Below are 20193 nucleotides of genomic sequence, written 5' to 3'. Positions count from 1 at the left end.
AACATGGGGGCTCAGATTGGGGGGGGGGCAGGGATTGCCCCAATCACATGATTACCCAGGTCCCATGGCTCTCAAGCCAATACTTTCTTGGAGCAGTGTAAACAGCTGGATGATTTCTGGAGCCTCTTGGATTATTCTCTCTCCTGTGGAAACGCACCGAGTGATGGAGGCCACCCCCAGTCCATGGCTTGCTGGTGCCCTTCATTCCACCGGAATCTGTAGAGGCAGAAACCAGATTTCAGTGTAATGAAGCCCATCAGACATGGAATTCAACCCCTCCCATTCGAGCCCCTTGCCCCCGGGAGAGAATGCTGACCGGACATTGTGCCGCCTTGCTGGTCATTCCTGTGATGGTGGCTGCAAAGTTTAAACCTCCTTTTGTAACGTTAATGCCTCTGCCCTGCATTTCCCAGGACTCTCTTCTCTAGTTAAATCCACAGCTTAATATGTTAAAGGGGAGGCAGAATGGCCACAGAATGGGACTTAGTGTCAGGACACCTGGGTTCTAATCCTGGCTCTCACCACTAGCGTGACTCAGTTTACCGCCAAGGCCATCTTCCCATTGGGCTTGTGAGGCTTGGCCAGTGGGTGTGCGGGAAGATCCAGAGGGAGTGTAATGGTGCTGTTTGAGCACTGACAGTTGCAGTGCCTGGCCTGACTCCTGAGACCCTCGCTGGGCAACACTAGCCAAGTTTATTGGAAGATTTCAAAGGCCTTCACAAAGATTAATTTAACCCTCTCATGTGTCCTGTGAGGTTGTTATGTCTCTGCCCTACAGATCTCATTGAGCTAGCATGCTTAAAATAGAGCGCAGCCATATCTCTGCCTGAGCTTGGAGTCGTACTACTACCTCCAAGTGTCAGCATAACTTTAAGTGGCTTGGCCATGGTCAGGCAGCAAGTTGGTGGCAGAGTCGGGATTAGCACCCAGACAGCTAAGTCTCTATGTTAGGGTACGTCTAGACTACAGGGTTTTGTCGACAGATACTTTCGACAAAGCTTCTGTTGACAAAGAGCGTCTAGACTACATCCAGTTCTGTCGACAAAGCAAGCCGCTTTGTTGACATAACCATGTGGACGCAAAGGACAGTGTAGATGCAATAATGCCTTCTATCAACAGAACTCTGTCGATAAAAGGCGTTATTCCTCGTAGAATGAGGTTTACATACGTCGACAAAACTGCTGAGTTTTGTCGACGTTATGTCGACATAACTCAAAGGCAGTGTGGACGCAGGTATAGTTTTGTCGACAAAACCCTGTAGTCTAGACATACCCTAAGTGATGACTTAGTGCTCTTGTTGTTGCATTTCTTTGGGCTGCTGCTCTTGTTAACCATCTGTCTTGTTTGGTTGGTTTTAAAAGGGAGAACCAGGACCACCCCGCACAGGATTGGAGATCAAGGTAAATAAAAAGATGCAGAAAATGGTAATATTGATACACTGTGTCTCTGTCTCTGTTTCTCTCACTGTGTCTGAGCCCTCAAGTGCTAAGATTCAGAAAAAACATTCGAAGGCGGCCAGTGTAGAACAAACCACAAGGAGTCTGGTGGCACTTTAAAGGCTAACATGTCCTCGGCTAGAGCATAAGCTTTCATGAGCTACAACTCACTTCCTTAGACACTGAAAAGAACAAACAGGAAGGGATACAGAGACAGGAGTGTGACATCAGTGCTAATTAAATCCAAGGGGATGTGTCTCCTGTCCAGCAGGGATGAGAAGGTTCAAGTACCTGAATGGGAAATGACCTACTGAAATGTGCTGGTACCCTAGCCCTCCCCCCCATATGGTTGGAGAACCAGCACTGACTTCCCCCTGAGCCTTGCCGGCTGGATCCAGCTCCTGGGGACAGGAAGTGGCTCTGTCTGCTGCCACTGCCCCTCCCCCAGCTGGGAGAACAGCAGCCCCCACTGCTCCCATTGGCCGGAATCCTGGCCAATGGGAACAGCAGATGGCAGTGCCTTCATCCCCCTCCATTCTAGGGATGCAAAAGCTTATCGGATAGTCGACACACTAGTCGCTTCCCCTGCCTTGTTGCCTCTATCAGAAAGAGGCAACGAGGGGGTGGGAGGGGAGAGAAGGGCGTGCTGTGGGGAACCAGCTTAAAAGCCAGTTCCCCCCCAGCTCCAGCTCCAGCTCCGTGGGAGGGGGCAGCGGCGGCGTTCCACCTTGGAAATGTACAGGAGTCCCTGCTGAGGCTCTTGTGTATTTCAAAAGTGGAACGCCAGGTGGCACTTCTGCCTTTGAAATGTAGCAACAGCCGGGCGGGCTCTGGCTACATTTCAAAGCAGAAGCGCCCTTGTCGACTAATCGAAGAGTTGATGAATTCCATCAGCTATTCAATTAGTTGATTAAACTAATTTTAACATCCCTACTCCATTCCTAGCCCCGCCTCCACCCCAGCCCGCTCCAGCACCCGTTTTGTCATCATGGCTGGTGGTCTGTGAAAAGATTTGTGTTGAGTGGGGTGGGCCATGGGCCAGAAAGTTTGAGAACCTACTGCCCTATAGGTTTCGGTGTGTTACCATTCCTGGTGTCTGATCTGTGTCCATTTATCCTTTGTCGCAGAGACTGTCCGGCTTGGCCAATATACATGGCAGCGGGGCATTGCTGGCACTTGATGGCATAGATCACATTGGTGGAGGTGCAGTTGTATGAGCCGCCGGTGTGGTGGCTGATATGGTTAGGTCCTGTGACGTGTTGCTTGTATAGAGGTGCGGACAGAGTTGGCAGCAGGGTTTGTTGCAGGGGTAGGTTCCTGGGTGAGTGTATCTGTGGTGTGATATGTGGCTGCTGGGAAGTATCTGCTTCAGGTTGCAGGGCTGTCTGTAGGCGAGGACTGGCCTGTCACCCAAGATCTGCAGGAGTGAGGGATCGTTTTCCAGGATAGGTTGTAGATTGTCGATGATGCACTGGAGGGGTTGAGCTGTGGGCTTGTGACGGACCGGGCCATGTCTGGGCACAACTAAGGGCGTCCGCTCAGGGCGAGTTGCTCAAATCCGGGGCTCCTTACAGTCCCCCTGACTGGCGACCTCTCCAAACCGGCCACAAACCAGTCCCACAGAGCGCTTCAGCTGCCTGCCTGAAGCCTCCCGAGCAAAACCCCTCCGACACCCCAGCAATATCCGTGCCCCAGATGGCCCCGAGCCTCATACACAGGTGGGGGGTCCTAGCACCCAATCCCACCTACCCCGAACAAGTTCTGTCCGGTTCCAAGAAACCAGCCACAGATCCCTGGTCAATTTACCCTCTGGATCTTACCCACAAATCACGCTGGGCCAATCCTTTAGAATCTAAAACTAAAGGTTTATTATTACAGGAAAGAAAAGCATGAGAGTAAGGTTATTAAAGTACAGTACGTTACATGCACCGAATCTCCCAGTCCTCGATGCAGGCTCTAGCAGAGATGTTGCAGCTGCTGGTTAAAAGTCCTTATTGCACATCCTACGATCAGGATGGGTTCACAGGTCTTCCGGGCTCTTCAATCCCTGCAGTGCTGCCTCTGGGATGAAGTGCTGAGCTGAGAACAAAATGGCATCGACCACATGGCCTCTTTATACTCCTTCCTGGCCTCTTCTAGTCTGCAGCAAGTCACCTGGTCAGAGGCCAATCTCTATATTTCCTGCTGGCTGCCCTCAGGTGACAAATCCCATTCTTTGGGTGTGTCCATAGCCTATTGAGAGCCATTGTTCCACAGGGCTTTGCTACTCAGCCTGTCCATAGCCATGCTTAACCACATTCACAGAAATATTCAGCTTCCACACAGATTACAGATTCCTACCTACACACACAGACATTATACACTCACATAAATAGCGTACATAAGATCAGCAAACAATAAGCTCCCATTCAATACCCCACATGGCTCCCCCCACACCAATTTCTGGGGCCAACACCCCCACCTAGCGGTGCAGCAGCGATCTGGCTGCTTCCCTCCAATTCAGCAACGTGACACCCCCAACGCAAAATTGATGCAGGAAGTGATGCCAGTAACATCACTGAGGGCATCACAGGCCTCCCCCGTCAAAATGGTGGTGTGCCTCAGTTTCCCTTCTTACACAGGACCTTCTGGCTGGAACCCTTTTTGTACTGTAAGAAGTTCCAAGACCAGTTACAAGTGTTAACCACGAAATATCAATATCACAAGGTCCCCTTACATACCGTCTGTCATTTGGTACATCTCCAGACAGATTACATGGTATTTTCATAGGATCATGCACATTGTATACCGTTACAATTCTCTGCAACAATAGTACATTGGTTACAAGAATTAACATCAGTAACAAGAACAATCCTATCTCAGGTGTATACTGAAATTCTCCGTCAGGCCCCTTCTCTGGCCCCACACTATTGCAGTTTTGGCCTCTCAGGTTTAAACTGCAAATCTTCTTGACCAAAGCAAGTCCTGCCCCTCCCCCTTGTCCTCTGGGCTCCAGGCCTGAAACCTCTGGCCTGACCAAGACAATGGGCTGGCTGGGCGCGACTCCCTGGCTCACAATGGCCCTGGAATTCTCCCCCTTCCCCCACTCAGTGGGGTAACAGCAGTAAGCTGTAGACTCCCAAGTCTCTCCTCTGTTCCTCTCTAACCTCTGTTTCCACATGGAACCAGATATCAACCTCCCTGATTGAGTATGAGTGTCCACCGTGTCCAGAGATGGGAGCACAACTGCCATCTCCTGCATCCTAGGGAGAGTGACCACACAGCTGTTCTGCTCTGCATACTTGGCTACACTGTCCTCCTCCTGAATCTGAGACACAAACTTCCCACTCTCCTCATCCACCTGGGAACAATCCTGTCCCACACACACTGACTTCCCAGCAAGCTGGTCACACACAGTCACTGGGTTAACCACCTGCTCCAATTCTCCGGCTGTTCCTGCCTCATCTGGAACAACCCTCAGTCCCTCTGAGACCTCTCCACCACCATCCACACTGGGTTTCCCTAAACCCAAGTCATTGGAGTCACTGCTGACAGACAAACTCTGTCTGTCAGGCACCAAAACAAGTGCCTCACACAAGAAGCTGCTGCCGTTTACAGGCAGAGCTTTCTCCTGAATGCCTTCTCCCAGCAAGGCCCTGTCACCTCCCTCAGTCACAGCAAACTGCTTGCTACAAGCACTGCCAGGACTCTCCTCCCTATGAGCTTCCTTAGGCAGCAGTTCACCCTTCCCTGGCTCTGCAGCAGCCTTGCCCTGCTGAGCCACAACCAACTCCTCCTGCAATTCCCTTACTCCCTGAGTCATCTCTGGCCCCTCAGGTGGATTCACTGATAATCCCCTCTCAGGCACATAGACAGACTCACAAGAGACAGGGTCAGAGGCATCTTCACTCCCTGTGCAGCTCTCTAGATGGCTGTAAACGTCCACACCATCATTAGGCACCAGAGTTAACACACCCTCATTCTCTCCTTGTGCCCGGGCTAAGGGGTCTCCCTGCTCCCACCAAGCAGCTCCCCCCTCTGCCAGCAACACAGCAGCATCAGGCACAATATCAGGGTCACCACTGTCTGGTCTCTGGGGTTCTGGTAAAACACTGACTGTCTCTACCTGAGTCACCTCATCCCTCTCCCCAGCAGACACAAACCTTGGGCCACCCCCTTCCTGGGCCTTAGCCATATCCAGACCCAACTCTGGGACAACCACACTGCTCTCAGCCTTCACAGGCTGTGGGGCACCTTCCTCAGACACAGGAAGAAACTCTTCCCCACACACAGCCAGACAACCAGAGACAGCTTCTCCCTTGTCCCAACACCCCTGGCTAATCTCAGTCATACAGCTAGCCACTGGGACAGCTTCCTTTACTGCCCCACTGCTACTTCCACCAGCCAAATTGCCAGCTTGCACACTCTGTGCTTCACACAACTCAATTTCAGCTTGTGCAGGTTCAATTCCACAAACCTCACCAGCCACCAACTCCTCAACTAAAACTTCACTCTGGCCAGCCACTCCAGGCTGCCCCAGAGAAACATTTCCCTGACTTCTGGGCTCTTCCTGCCCTGGTTCTGATTCCAGCCTCACCTCTGAGGCATCAGACGGGCCCTCACCCCCAGGCTCACTGCCCCCCTGCACAGACACACAGCCATCTGCCACAGGCACACATGTAGAGACACTTTCCCCTTGGTTACACGGAGACTGACCAGCTCCAGGAAACTTTCCATACCCACATGCACCCCCTTCCCAAACCTCCCTGCTAGCTACAGGTAACACAAAAGGTTTGCATTCACACATGCTTTGGGGTTGGGTTCTCACATCAGCTGGGTAAAATACGTCTGCCATATCATAAGCACACCGCATACCCACAGAATTATACATTGAACCTTCAGGAGGATACAGTCTCTCTTGTTCTTTTAGTCTCTTAAGCTGGAGGTCAAGTCTAGCATTTTCCTCCTTGGCTAGGGCCATCTTCTTTGCATGCTCTGCCCTTCTCTCTGCATACTCTGCCATTCTCTCTGCATGTTCTGCTTTTCTCATCTCAAGTTCCCAATCCATCTCCTGCTTTCTCTTAGCAATTTCTTCATCTGCCTTCCGCCTTCTTTCAGCAGCCTCCTTGGCTTGCTTCTGCTCCTTTTCATTCACATCTCTGGTCAATAACAGCACTACCAGATCTAGTTTAGAGGCCCTTTTCCTAAAGGCAATGCCTCTCCCCAAGCACAAATCCTTCAGAGCACTTCTGCTCAGACTCTCATATAATTCCGGGTTCATCGCAGCGGCTCTTTAATCAACCAAACTCTCAACACCAAAAATCAAATTTAGACAGCGTGGGGTCCTGATCCCAAAGCTCAATTGACCAAGATCTGTGGATCCTGCCGACTACGCCACTGTGACGGACCGGGCCATGTCTGGGCACAACTAAGGGCGTCCGCTCAGGGCGAGTTGCTCAAATCCGGGGCTCCTTACAGTCCCCCTGACTGGCGACTTCTCCAAACCGGCCACAAACCAGTCCCACAGAGCGCTTCAGCTGCCTGCCTGAAGCCTCCCGAGCAAAACCCCTCCGACACCCCAGCAATATCCGTGCCCCAGATGGCCCCGGGCCTATACACAGGTGGGGGGTCCTAGCACCCAATCCCACCTACCCCGGACAAGTTCTGTCCGGTTCCAAGAAACCAGCCACAGATCCCTGGTCAATTTACCCTCTGGATCTTACCCACAAATCACGCTGGGCCAATCCTTTAGAATCTAAAACTAAAGGTTTATTATTACAGGAAAGAAAAGCATGAGAGTAAGGTTATTAATGTAACAGTACGTTACATGCACCGAATCTCCCAGTCCTCGATGCAGGCTCTAGCAGAGATGTTGCAGCTGCTGGTTAAAAGTCCTTATTGCACATCCTACGATCAGGATGGGTTCACAGGTCTTCCGGGCTCTTCAATCCCTGCAGTGCTGCCTCTGGGATGAAGTGCTGAGCTGAGAACAAAATGGCATCGACCACATGGCCTCTTTATACTCCTTCCTGGCCTCTTCTAGTCTGCAGCAAGTCACCTGGTCAGAGGCCAATCTCTATATTTCCTGCTGGCTGCCCTCAGGTGACAAATCCCATTCTTTGGGTGTGTCCATAGCCTATTGAGAGCCATTGTTCCACAGGGCTTTGCTACTCAGCCTGTCCATAGCCATGCTTAACCACATTCACAGAAATATTCAGCTTCCACACAGATTACAGATTCCTACCTACACACACAGACATTATACACTCACATAAATAGCGTACATAAGATCAGCAAACAATAAGCTCCCATTCAATACCCCACATGGCTCCCCCCACACCAATTTCTGGGGCCAACACCCCCACCTAGGGGTGCAGCAGCGATCTGGCTGCTTCCCTCCAATTCAGCAACGTGACACCCCCAACGCAAAATTGATGCAGGAAGTGATGCCAGTAACATCACTGAGGGCATCACAGGCCTCCCCCGTCAAAATGGTGGTGTGCCTCAGTTTCCCTTCTTACACAGGACCTTCTGGCTGGAACCCTTTTTGTACTGTAAGAAGTTCCAAGACCAGTTACAAGTGTTAACCACGAAATATCAATATCACAAGGTCCCCTTACATACCGTCTGTCATTTGGTACATCTCCAGACAGATTACATGGTATTTTCATAGGATCATGCACATTGTATACCGTTACAATTCTCTGCAACAATAGTACATTGGTTACAAGAATTAACATCAGTAACAAGAACAATCCTATCTCAGGTGTATACTGAAATTCTCCGTCAGGCCCCTTCTCTGGCCCCACACTATTGCAGTTTTGGCCTCTCAGGTTTAAACTGCAAATCTTCTTGACCAAAGCAAGTCCTGCCCCTCCCCCTTGTCCTCTGGGCTCCAGGCCTGAAACCTCTGGCCTGACCAAGACAATGGGCTGGCTGGGCGCGACTCCCTGGCTCACAATGGCCCTGGAATTCTCCCCCTTCCCCCACTCAGTGGGGTAACAGCAGTAAGCTGTAGACTCCCAAGTCTCTCCTCTGTTCCTCTCTAACCTCTGTTTCCACATGGAACCAGATATCAACCTCCCTGATTGAGTATGAGTGTCCACCGTGTCCAGAGATGGGAGCACAACTGCCATCTCCTGCATCCTAGGGAGAGTGACCACACAGCTGTTCTGCTCTGCATACTTGGCTACACTGTCCTCCTCCTGAATCTGAGACACAAACTTCCCACTCTCCTCATCCACCTGGGAACAATCCTGTCCCACACACACTGACTTCCCAGCAAGCTGGTCACACACAGTCACTGGGTTAACCACCTGCTCCAATTCTCCGGCTGTTCCTGCCTCATCTGGAACAACCCTCAGTCCCTCTGAGACCTCTCCACCACCATCCACACTGGGTTTCCCTAAACCCAAGTCATTGGAGTCACTGCTGACAGACAAACTCTGTCTGTCAGGCACCAAAACAAGTGCCTCACACAAGAAGCTGCTGCCGTTTACAGGCAGAGCTTTCTCCTGAATGCCTTCTCCCAGCAAGGCCCTGTCACCTCCCTCAGTCACAGCAAACTGCTTGCTACAAGCACTGCCAGGACTCTCCTCCCTATGAGCTTCCTTAGGCAGCAGTTCACCCTTCCCTGGCTCTGCAGCAGCCTTGCCCTGCTGAGCCACAACCAACTCCTCCTGCAATTCCCTTACTCCCTGAGTCATCTCTGGCCCCTCAGGTGGATTCACTGATAATCCCCTCTCAGGCACATAGACAGACTCACAAGAGACAGGGTCAGAGGCATCTTCACTCCCTGTGCAGCTCTCTAGATGGCTGTAAACGTCCACACCATCATTAGGCACCAGAGTTAACACACCCTCATTCTCTCCTTGTGCCCGGGCTAAGGGGTCTCCCTGCTCCCACCAAGCAGCTCCCCCCTCTGCCAGCAACACAGCAGCATCAGGCACAATATCAGGGTCACCACTGTCTGGTCTCTGGGGTTCTGGTAAAACACTGACTGTCTCTACCTGAGTCACCTCATCCCTCTCCCCAGCAGACACAAACCTTGGGCCACCCCCTTCCTGGGCCTTAGCCATATCCAGACCCAACTCTGGGACAACCACACTGCTCTCAGCCTTCACAGGCTGTGGGGCACCTTCCTCAGACACAGGAAGAAACTCTTCCCCACACACAGCCAGACAACCAGAGACAGCTTCTCCCTTGTCCCAACACCCCTGGCTAATCTCAGTCATACAGCTAGCCACTGGGACAGCTTCCTTTACTGCCCCACTGCTACTTCCACCAGCCAAATTGCCAGCTTGCACACTCTGTGCTTCACACAACTCAATTTCAGCTTATGCAGGTTCAATTCCACAAACCTCACCAGCCACCAACTCCTCAACTAAAACTTCACTCTGGCCAGCCACTCCAGGCTGCCCCAGAGAAACATTTCCCTGACTTCTGGGCTCTTCCTGCCCTGGTTCTGATTCCAGCCTCACCTCTGAGGCATCAGACGGGCCCTCACCCCCAGGCTCACTGCCCCCCTGCACAGACACACAGCCATCTGCCACAGGCACACATGTAGAGACACTTTCCCCTTGGTTACACGGAGACTGACCAGCTCCAGGAAACTTTCCATACCCACATGCACCCCCTTCCCAAACCTCCCTGCTAGCTACAGGTAACACAAAAGGTTTGCATTCACACATGCTTTGGGGTTGGGTTCTCACATCAGCTGGGTAAAATACGTCTGCCATATCATAAGCACACCGCATACCCACAGAATTATACATTGAACCTTCAGGAGGATACAGTCTCTCTTGTTCTTTTAGTCTCTTAAGCTGGAGGTCAAGTCTAGCATTTTCCTCCTTGGCTAGGGCCATCTTCTTTGCATGCTCTGCCCTTCTCTCTGCATACTCTGCCATTCTCTCTGCATGTTCTGCTTTTCTCATCTCAAGTTCCCAATCCATCTCCTGCTTTCTCTTAGCAATTTCTTCATCTGCCTTCCGCCTTCTTTCAGCAGCCTCCTTGGCTTGCTTCTGCTCCTTTTCATTCACATCTCTGGTCAATAACAGCACTACCAGATCTAGTTTAGAGGCCCTTTTCCTAAAGGCAATGCCTCTCCCCAAGCACAAATCCTTCAGAGCACTTCTGCTCAGACTCTCATATAATTCCGGGTTCATCGCAGCGGCTCTTTAATCAACCAAACTCTCAACACCAAAAATCAAATTTAGACAGCGTGGGGTCCTGATCCCAAAGCTCAATTGACCAAGATCTGTGGATCCTGCCGACTACGCCACTGTGACGGACCGGGCCATGTCTGGGCACAACTAAGGGCGTCCGCTCAGGGCGAGTTGCTCAAATCCGGGGCTCCTTACAGTCCCCCTGACTGGCGACTTCTCCAAACCGGCCACAAACCAGTCCCACAGAGCGCTTCAGCTGCCTGCCTGAAGCCTCCCGAGCAAAACCCCTCCGACACCCCAGCAATATCCGTGCCCCAGATGGCCCCGGGCCTATACACAGGTGGGGGGTCCTAGCACCCAATCCCACCTACCCCGGACAAGTTCTGTCCGGTTCCAAGAAACCAGCCACAGATCCCTGGTCAATTTACCCTCTGGATCTTACCCACAAATCACGCTGGGCCAATCCTTTAGAATCTAAAACTAAAGGTTTATTATTACAGGAAAGAAAAGCATGAGAGTAAGGTTATTAATGTAACAGTACGTTACATGCACCGAATCTCCCAGTCCTCGATGCAGGCTCTAGCAGAGATGTTGCAGCTGCTGGTTAAAAGTCCTTATTGCACATCCTACGATCAGGATGGGTTCACAGGTCTTCCGGGCTCTTCAATCCCTGCAGTGCTGCCTCTGGGATGAAGTGCTGAGCTGAGAACAAAATGGCATCGACCACATGGCCTCTTTATACTCCTTCCTGGCCTCTTCTAGTCTGCAGCAAGTCACCTGGTCAGAGGCCAATCTCTATATTTCCTGCTGGCTGCCCTCAGGTGACAAATCCCATTCTTTGGGTGTGTCCATAGCCTATTGAGAGCCATTGTTCCACAGGGCTTTGCTACTCAGCCTGTCCATAGCCATGCTTAACCACATTCACAGAAATATTCAGCTTCCACACAGATTACAGATTCCTACCTACACACACAGACATTATACACTCACATAAATAGCGTACATAAGACCAACAAACAATAATCTCCCATTCAATACCCCACATGGCTCCCCCCACACCAATTTCTGGGGCCAACACCCCCACCTAGGGGTGCAGCAGCGATCTGGCTGCTTCCCTCCAATTCAGCAACGTGACAGGGCTGTAGGTGATGATCAGTTGTGTTCAGCTGTTTTCCTCGTTGGGCCTGGCTTGAAGTAGGTGGGAACTCACTTGGCTCTGTCAATCTGTTTCCTTACTTCCCCAGGTGGGTATTTAAGTTTTAAGAATGCCTGATAGAGATCTTGTCAGTGTTTTTCTCTTCCCGGGACTGGAGCAAATCCGGATGTATCCTCTGGCTTCCATCCAGGACACATCACACAATCCATTGTCTACAGCCGAGCCCTAAGAGACAATCTAAGGCAGGCCTGGGCAAAATACAGCCCGCAGGCTGGATCTGGCCCACCAAGCCTCCAGATCTGGCCTGCGGATGCAGCAGGGAGCCCCAGGCAGGTTCTGCTGCTTGTCCCGCAGCCCGGCACATCGCTCAGAAAAGCGGCTGCGGGCCGTTTCTCTTTCAAAACTGTCATCCCAGAGGGGAAGGGAGAAGGCTTCAAGCACTGCTCCCGCCCCCAGCACAATCCTATTGGCCGGTTTCTGGCCAGAACCCGGCCAATAGGAGCTGCCTGTTTGAATAACAGGCAGCACACGAAGCACCACACCTCCCCTCCCCTCAGTTTTTCACACATGCACATGGCCCTGCAGCCTGTACAGGCTGGCTGGCTGGCTGGGAAATGTTTTAAGCTCTGCAAGCATTTAGCTCTGCAGGCAGGAAGGCTGGTTGGGCTGCTGCCTGGTAAGTCTCCTGGCCAGAGCCTGCCTCTGGCACCCCAATCCCTTCCTTCCCCAATGCTCTGCCCCCCACTCAACATAAGCAAACCCTCTGCCACCTTCTTGTACCCATATCCTCTCCCAGATCTGGCACCCCAATCCCCTGCCCCAGATCACAATCCCCTCCTCCCCTAGGTCACAAACCGAACCCCTGCACCCCAGTCCCCTGCTCTAGGTCACAACTGCCTCCTTCACCCAAACTCCCTCCCGGACCCCACACTCCTTCCTACACCCCAATTCCTTACCCCAAGCTCCCTTCTGCACCCAACCTCCATCCCAGATCCTGCACCTCCTCCTTTAATATCATGGAAGAGTGCAGCCCTCGACCACTTTCCAACGTGGCCCCCCTGTCAAAAATTGTTGCCCAGCCCTGATCTACACTGCCCCAGGACTGCTTGTTGATTTTAAAGTCACCGACTAACACGGCTACCGCTCTCGTTTGCCATGGGTTCTGGCTTTCTCTGTTACCTTGGGGAGCAGCAGGGCTCGTGGTTTGACTGAGTGTTCTGTGCTGCTGCAGCTGGCGCTGCTGAAGGAACTTACGGACCTTCTCCTGAGGGAGGGGTTTGAAGTGCTGATCCCGCGGCCGGCCAGCACCAGGAAAGGCAAGCCAGCCAAGAAAAAGGAGGGATCAACGCAAGCTACGGACTATGCTGTGAGTATTCGTCCTCGTGAGATTCCTCGGAATCAGAGACCCTGGAAAAGGGGAAGAAGCGCTGGGAGGAAGCTGAGGGACAGAGCTAGATAACTTGTTCAAGGCTCCAGAGCCAGGAATAGAGCTTGTTCTCATTGACATCAAGTCCTGGGGTGTCAGCATCAAGATCTACGTTCCCTTCCTCGTGTCACTGTGGGTACGTCTGCACTAGCCACCCCAGTTCGAACTAGGGTGGCTAATGTAGGCATTTGAACTTGCAAATGAAGCCCGGGATTAAAATATCCCAGGCTTTATTTGCGTGTTCCCAGGCACCACCATTTTTAAATGCCCGGTAGTTCGGACTCCCTGCCTGCGGCTATACGTGGCATGGGCTGGGTAGTTCGAACTAACGCCCCTAATTTGGACTACCATTACTCCCGGGATATTTTAATCCCGGGCTTCATTTCAAGTTCGAATGACTACATTATCCACCCTAGTTCAAACTAGGGTGGCTAGTGTAGACATACCCTGTTTTATTATTGGGCACGGCTCTTCTCCAATGCCCCGAACCCTCGACTCCCATAGAAAAACAGCTGGAGACGTAGAATTCCATCGCTAAGGAATTTCAGCAAGGATCACATTCAGCCTCCCCTCATTCAAGTCCCCCAAAGAACAAAAGGAAGTAACTGAATTAAGTACCAATTAATTTATGTTCATGCATATTTGTGAAGACAATGTATGTGGATTATACAGAGCCGTGTTATGTTCTAAAATAATAAAATTGTCATTTTAGAACATAACACGGCTCTGTATAATCCACATACATTGACTTCACAAATATACATGAACATAAATTAATAAAACTAATTCAGTCAGTCAGTCCTCACAAAAGCAGCATGAGGAAGCAACTCGGAGTTCCCAAAAGTTTAGCATGAGTTCTCCCGCTTCTCAGTTAGACTATGTCTACACTGCTGTTTTTGGGGGGGGGGAGGGGTTGGCAGAAGATATGCAAATTGTGCTCATTTGCATATCTTCTGCCCATCCTTTTTGCAGAAGAGGTTTTGCTGCGAAAAAGCCCCATGTAGACGGGGCCATTTGTCAACAACAACAACAAAAAAACCCTTTCACAAGACCCTGTAAACCTCATTTTTTGAGGAATAAGGGACCTTGCGAGAAAGGGTTTTTTTCCGACAAATGGCCCCGTCTAACACAGGACATGGCAAAACCTCTTCCGCAAAAAGGATCAGCCGAAGATATGCAATTGAGAGCGCGATTTGCAGATCTTCTGCCGAAAAAAACGGCAGCGTAGACATAGAGTCTTTGACCGCCAAATCCATACAATCTGCTCAGTCAAACCCAACATCTTCCCTCCCCTTGCCTGTTGGAGTCTTCCGTTGGAATTTCTGGAGACTGTTCCTCTCCCTCTGCTGAAATCACTATTAGCCTATCAGCAAAGCTGCGTGACTAACCAATTTCTCAATTAAAAATATAGATTAAAAAAAAAAACCTGCTACAAGAAAAATACAAAACTCAGAACAGCAAAATAAACGACTCTTTCCCCACGATCACATTTATAGAGCAGCTGGTGAATCATACTACAGGTTGGACCTTTCTAATCCGGCAACCTCAGGACCTGAGTGAGGCCAAACTAGAGAATTTTCCAGGCCACGGGAGGTCAATATTATCTAACACCACTACCAACACTTCCACTGCTTAATGGGCTCTTAGAAGACATTTAGGGGTAAATTAGAGCCAAATAACAGCACAGAAGACAGCCAGGACCGGGGGCTGTAAACAAACTTTATGGGTGCGTCTAGACTACTTGGCTCCATTGACGGAGCCATGTAAAGTAGCTTACTCGACATAGTCAATGAAGCGGGGATTTAAATAATCCCCGCTTCATTAAAATAAAAATGGCCACCGCGCTGTGCCAGCAATCAGCTGATCCGGCACAGTACGGTAGTCTAGATGTGGCGCAGTCGACAAGGGAAGCCTTTGTTGACCACTCCGGTATGCCTCGTGAAATAATAATTCCCGCTTCATTGACTATGTCAAGTAAACTACTTTACATGGCTCCGTCGACTGAGCCTTGTAGTCTAGACACACCCTATGAGACCACGGGAGATTGGTCACACCCATGATAAGTGGACATCTGGCTAACTAGGCCGGACCACGGATGTTGCCGGGCCAGAGTGTGCTAGGCTAGAGAAGTTCAATGTGTAGTTGAGACAATTTAACTAAAACGGTTTGGCTAAAATCAAACATCATTGAAAGTGTACAATTGAAATAAAATACATCTGTTTGCCCAGTGCTACTGGCCTGTCTCTTGACACATAAAAGCAAAGCATGGATGTGAAAGCCCCGGTGGTGTCTGGGGTTGTTGTGTCTATTTGGGGTGTGGTTACACAGCACCCAGGTTGGCAGGCTCCGACCTGCAAGGCTCACGCTACAGCGCTAGGAACAGCCACCTAGGCATAGGCGTTCAGACTCTGAAGCCTAGGGAGGAAGATGGGCTTCAGAGCCGGAGCTGCAATGACTACACCAGGTGTGGGGAACCTTTTTTGGGTCAGGATCCACTGACCCACAGAACAATCAGTGGGGAGCCGCAACGAAATGCAGCTGCCTCTGGGGAGGGAAGGTGGCGATCTGCAGGACCAAGAGGAATATTTGGCCAGTGATGCTGGAACTAAACTCTCCTCTCCTCCAGAGTGCCGTGCATGTGTTCACACAGGCTCCGTCTACAAGAACTTCAGACAGCTGGTCTCGTGGAACTCAATTTAATCTACCTGGACTGGATCAAGGTCTTGTCTGACCGACTGGGGGTCTATGCGCCAGTCTCTCAACTGGGTCTAAACACTTTTCTTGGGATTTACAGGCTTCACTGAAGTATGATTTTCCTAGCAACTCTCTGACCAGTCTAGAAGTGACTGAAGAAGACCTGAGTATAGGTGTTGGGCATCAGCTTACAGTTCCAGGCGCTGCTGGGCCATCTGCTAAGGTAATAGCAAACAGAGGCAGAATACGGTTCATTCTTTGCAGCTGGGTTTCACGGGTAGCCCCTGCTTAGCTGTCTTCTCGAGGACAGACTCACGTTCTTGCACGGTGCCCATCGCCGTGGTATCTGAGCGCCTTCCGAAGATAACTCAGCGGTTAGCCTCTGTGTGCCCATTTGACTAATATTTCCAAAAGAGCCCGGCATTGGTTTACCTATTTTCCCTCTGAAGCGAATGGTACAAATCCAATGGACTTCACTGGAGGCAGAGTTTGGCTTAATGCAAAGAACGCTGGTAAATCCCTCCCGTTGGTGTTGCCATTTGCCTGTTTCCTGAATCCGTTGTGAGGCTGGATTGTCTCTGGATGAAAGGCCAGCAACAGCTGCTCGCTGTCTGGGTGCCCCTCTGTGAGCGACTCCGTGGCAGGAAGGGATGCTTCTAACTGAGACCCATAGAAATTGAGTTGTTGTTTCAAATCTGACACCGGTGCTTTTAGCTTAGTTTGTTATTGGTTGTTTCATGAAATCACTGAGAAGAGGGTGGGCCGTTGAGTATGATGCTAGCCAGAGACTCAAGTTCTGTGCTCTGCTACTGACTTCATGTACAACCTTTGCCATGTCACTTTGGACCTGACTTTTAAAGGTATTTGGGCACTGCTACACTCTGTGTCTAACTGATTTAGGAGCCAAAGTCTCATTGCAGGTCGAAGGGACGTAGGCGCCTCAGTCAGTTAGGAACTGCAACAGTTGGGCAAAGCAACATCTAAATATGTTTACAAATCTGGGTTTCACCCTCCCTATGTTTCAGTTCCTCATCTGTAAATCAGGGATGAGTGCATTTTCCAGCCTTGCAGGGAATATATGAAAGATTGTGAGGTACTCAGACACCACACTGGTATCAAAGCTTGACAGCATTAAAGGAATCCCAGCATGGGATTATTAAAATAAGTCAGCACGTCTGTAGCACAACCACATCAAAGCGCTTCGCAAAGGAGTGAAATCCCCGTCCCATTCAGAGCACTGAAGTGACTCACACAAGGTTACACAACAGAACTGAGGGGGGAAGACACCCCAGCTCTCCTGACGCCTAGTCCCAGGTCCCCGGACCCACGTGAGTGCAGCTCTTTGGAAGACATGGAAGAAGATCAGTCGGCTCTGCTCACACGCTGACATTTATTTCCGCTCTGCCTCTGTCTTGTTAGGATGTAACAGGTCAGAAGAAACCCCGAGCTGATGAGACAACAGCCACCAGTCCTGGCGACCACTTTGAGGTGGAAAACCGGACGAGCTCCTGTCAGAGACAGATGGAGGCTGAGAAATTGGAAGGCGGCCCTGGAGCGCCGAATGCAACCCGGGTACAAACGAGCCGAGAAGAGCTTACTGCAGGGCAGCGCCACACTGTCAAAAGTGCCAGCCTTGAGTGCCAGGAAGGGGAGGGATCTCTGGAGGAGCGCTCAGGAGTAAGAGAGATGCAAGAGGTACCATTTCAAATCCCCTTGTATGTTTAGCAGCTTCTACTTGCTTTATTTTCCCAAGCTAGACCTGTAGTTAAGCATTAACCCAGGCGTGGGCAGCCTACGGCCTGCATGTGGCCCATTAGGATTGTGTGTGACCCACAAGACTTTTTGTTCTCCACTGCCCATTCATAAAGCAGTCAGATTCCACTGGTTTCTATCCGCATAGGGGTTTTTTTCCTTCCCTACTGGCATTACTAAAGTGACGGGCACGTGACGGGAGGTGCATGCTGATTGCACACATTGACTGTGCAAGCCGGGCACTCCGTCTGCGTCCAATCACAGCGCTGCTACAGATCAGTCCGTACACCCCGCACGTTCTAGGTACGCAGGGGCGGTTGGTATAAGAACGGCCGTACTGGGTCAGACCAAAGGTCCATCTCGCCCAGTATCCTGTCTGCCGACAGTGGCCAACACCAGGTGCCCCAGAGGGAGGGATCACAACAGGGAATCTTAATGTGATCCCTCTCCCCGTCACCCACCTCCAGACAAACAGAGGCTAGGGATTCCATTCCTACCCATCCTGGCTAATAGCTATTGATGGACCTAACCTCCATGAATGTATCTAGCTCTTTTTTGAACCCTGTTAAAGGCACCCTCTTCTGGCAGCGTCTCACCTGCTATTACCTTTTTGTCCATTCTCTACCACGTGTCTGGACCTGCCTTCCTCCCAGACCATGGCACCCTTCCCTCAGGGTACTGCCCTGTGTCAACACCCCCAGAGTCGGGGGGGTCTGCCCTCCCAAACTCCTCTAGCAACCTTGCCTCGGTGACCCATCCTGCCTCGGGGCAAATTGCAGTCTGAAACGGCCACTCAAACCTTCCAGAGCTGGACAGCGTGCGCCTCCTGCCCAGCCATCTTTTTATACAGCCCTGCCGGGCTCTGATTGGCTGCCACAAGCCCTGTCCCAATTGGCTCCCATCCTCAGCCCTCTCCCAGTCCTGTTTTAACCCTTTGCATTCCATGCCGAATTCCACTGTTCTAATCCTTTTCATTCCACCCTGCTCCTCACACTTCTCCAGGAAATTCTTTTATCAAAAACGATCCCGTTCCCTGAAAAGTTTAAATTTCAAAAAATTGGCGTTTTCTGGCCCAAAAATGTTGCATCAAAAAATTCCCACCCAGCCTTAGCCAGAACCTATAACCAGCTTCCTGACAGCCACCCCGACTGCCCGTGCGCTGCTTTTAAATAATATTCTGATTGAGAACGCTGTGTCCTGGCGGATTTACAATGGAGCACTCAGCAGGCTGGCACTCTGGCTGTGCATAGTTGTGCTTATAGTGTTTCACAGGTCGTCATGTTGCCACTGAACAGCTGACAAAGGGAAAGGGGGTGTGGATGAGAGAGTGCATTAGGAGTTTCCCTCCTCTACAGCATGTGACATGGGAGAGACTTGGTGCCTTAAAGGGAAATAATCCACTTTTTTCAGTCTCCACAGAGCCCGGCTGCTCTTGCCCTGGGGTCAGAACCGCGCCCCTTGGGAAGCATTTCTGAGGAAACCCCAGAGTCCTTGAAGAAGAGGAGGAAGGAGAAAAACTTGAGCAGAGTAAGCACTTTGGTGGAGAGATATAAAAATGCCCCTTCGCTGAGTGTCTGTTCTTCTCTTCCCACATGTGATCCTAACATTGAGGCGAAGGGAAGCTGCCTCCAGGGGGTGAGTGTTGATCGTTGGGGATCTACAAGAAAGTTTTCCCTTTGTTGGACATTAGGAAAAACTTTCAAACTTGCCAGGGCAGTTTAATTACTGGGACAGATGACCTAGGGAGGCTGTGGAATCTCCCCAGTCAGGGAGGGTCTAGATGACGCTTAAACCTGACTCATTTTCAGGGACTGGACTGGAAAACCTCTCGATGGCCCTCCCAGTCCTACGTGCCTGTGACTTCTGAGATCCCAAGTCTGTAGTATGCCCTGGAAGTCTCACGGGAAGCTTTTCCCGACTACAGAACTCTCCTTGGCCCGAGCCAAACGTGCGCTTTCATTCATGAGGAACAGCCAGACGGGGTCAGACCAAAGGCCCATCTAGCCCAGTATCCTGTCTGCCGACAGTGGTCAATACCAAGTGCCCCAGAGGGAGCAAACACAACAGGGAATCATCAAGGGATCCCTCTCCTGTCACCCACCCCAGCCTTGACAAACAGGCTAGGGACACCATTCCCACTCATCCTGGCTAATAGCCACTGCTGGACCAACTTCCATGAATGTATCTAGCTCTTTTATGAACCCTGTTCAAGTCCTGGTCTTCACAACATCCTGTGGCAAGGAGTTCCACAGAAAGGAGTAAGGCCATGGGCTATTGAACTATTCTCCTCCCCTGTAACACCTGGCTGACTCCTGCAGCTCTGGGGTCTTTAAGTACCGTTGAGGCCCCCACATGGGACCCTCTACCAGGGTCTGGAGTTTCAAGGGGCCCATCCTAGACTGCAAATTGAGGTACGTGTGTGGGAGGGGTCCTTTGTTACCAGTTTGTACTGGGCCTGAAGGAGTGAGGCTTGGGCCCAGATTACCACAACAGTGCGTCCGCCTATCCTTGGCCTGGGTCACAAGCAACACCTTACACTCTCCCGGGAAACGGACGGGCACTGCAGCCAGGGGGGGCGCCTCGATT

The 20193-nt window shown here is 51.0% G+C and overlaps 1 protein-coding gene across 24 annotated transcripts in view; it reads left to right on the top strand.

Moving 5' to 3' along the window:
- LOC102464061 (uncharacterized) overlaps positions 1-20193 on the top strand; it is a 274304-nt gene that overhangs the window by 144822 nt on the left and 109289 nt on the right. For all 24 annotated transcript variants that reach the window (XR_012902993.1, XM_075925546.1, XM_075925539.1 and 21 more), the window contains 5 exons: positions 1362-1400; positions 12967-13101; positions 15956-16078; positions 17275-17550; positions 19018-19134. Coding sequence is in view for 23 of the 24 variants with exons in the window: in XM_075925546.1 (XP_075781661.1) it covers positions 1362-1400; positions 12967-13101; positions 15956-16078; positions 17275-17550; positions 19018-19134 (690 nt within the window). In the remaining variant the exon portion in view is untranslated. The remainder of the gene's footprint in view (positions 1-1361; positions 1401-12966; positions 13102-15955; positions 16079-17274; positions 17551-19017; positions 19135-20193) is intronic.

This window comes from Pelodiscus sinensis, chromosome 1 (assembly GCF_049634645.1).
Source record: "Pelodiscus sinensis isolate JC-2024 chromosome 1, ASM4963464v1, whole genome shotgun sequence".
In the NCBI taxonomy this organism is placed as follows: domain Eukaryota; kingdom Metazoa; phylum Chordata; order Testudines; family Trionychidae; genus Pelodiscus; species Pelodiscus sinensis.
The sequence above is the reverse complement of the archived record's forward strand: the minus strand, read 5'-3'. Positions and strand labels throughout refer to the sequence as shown.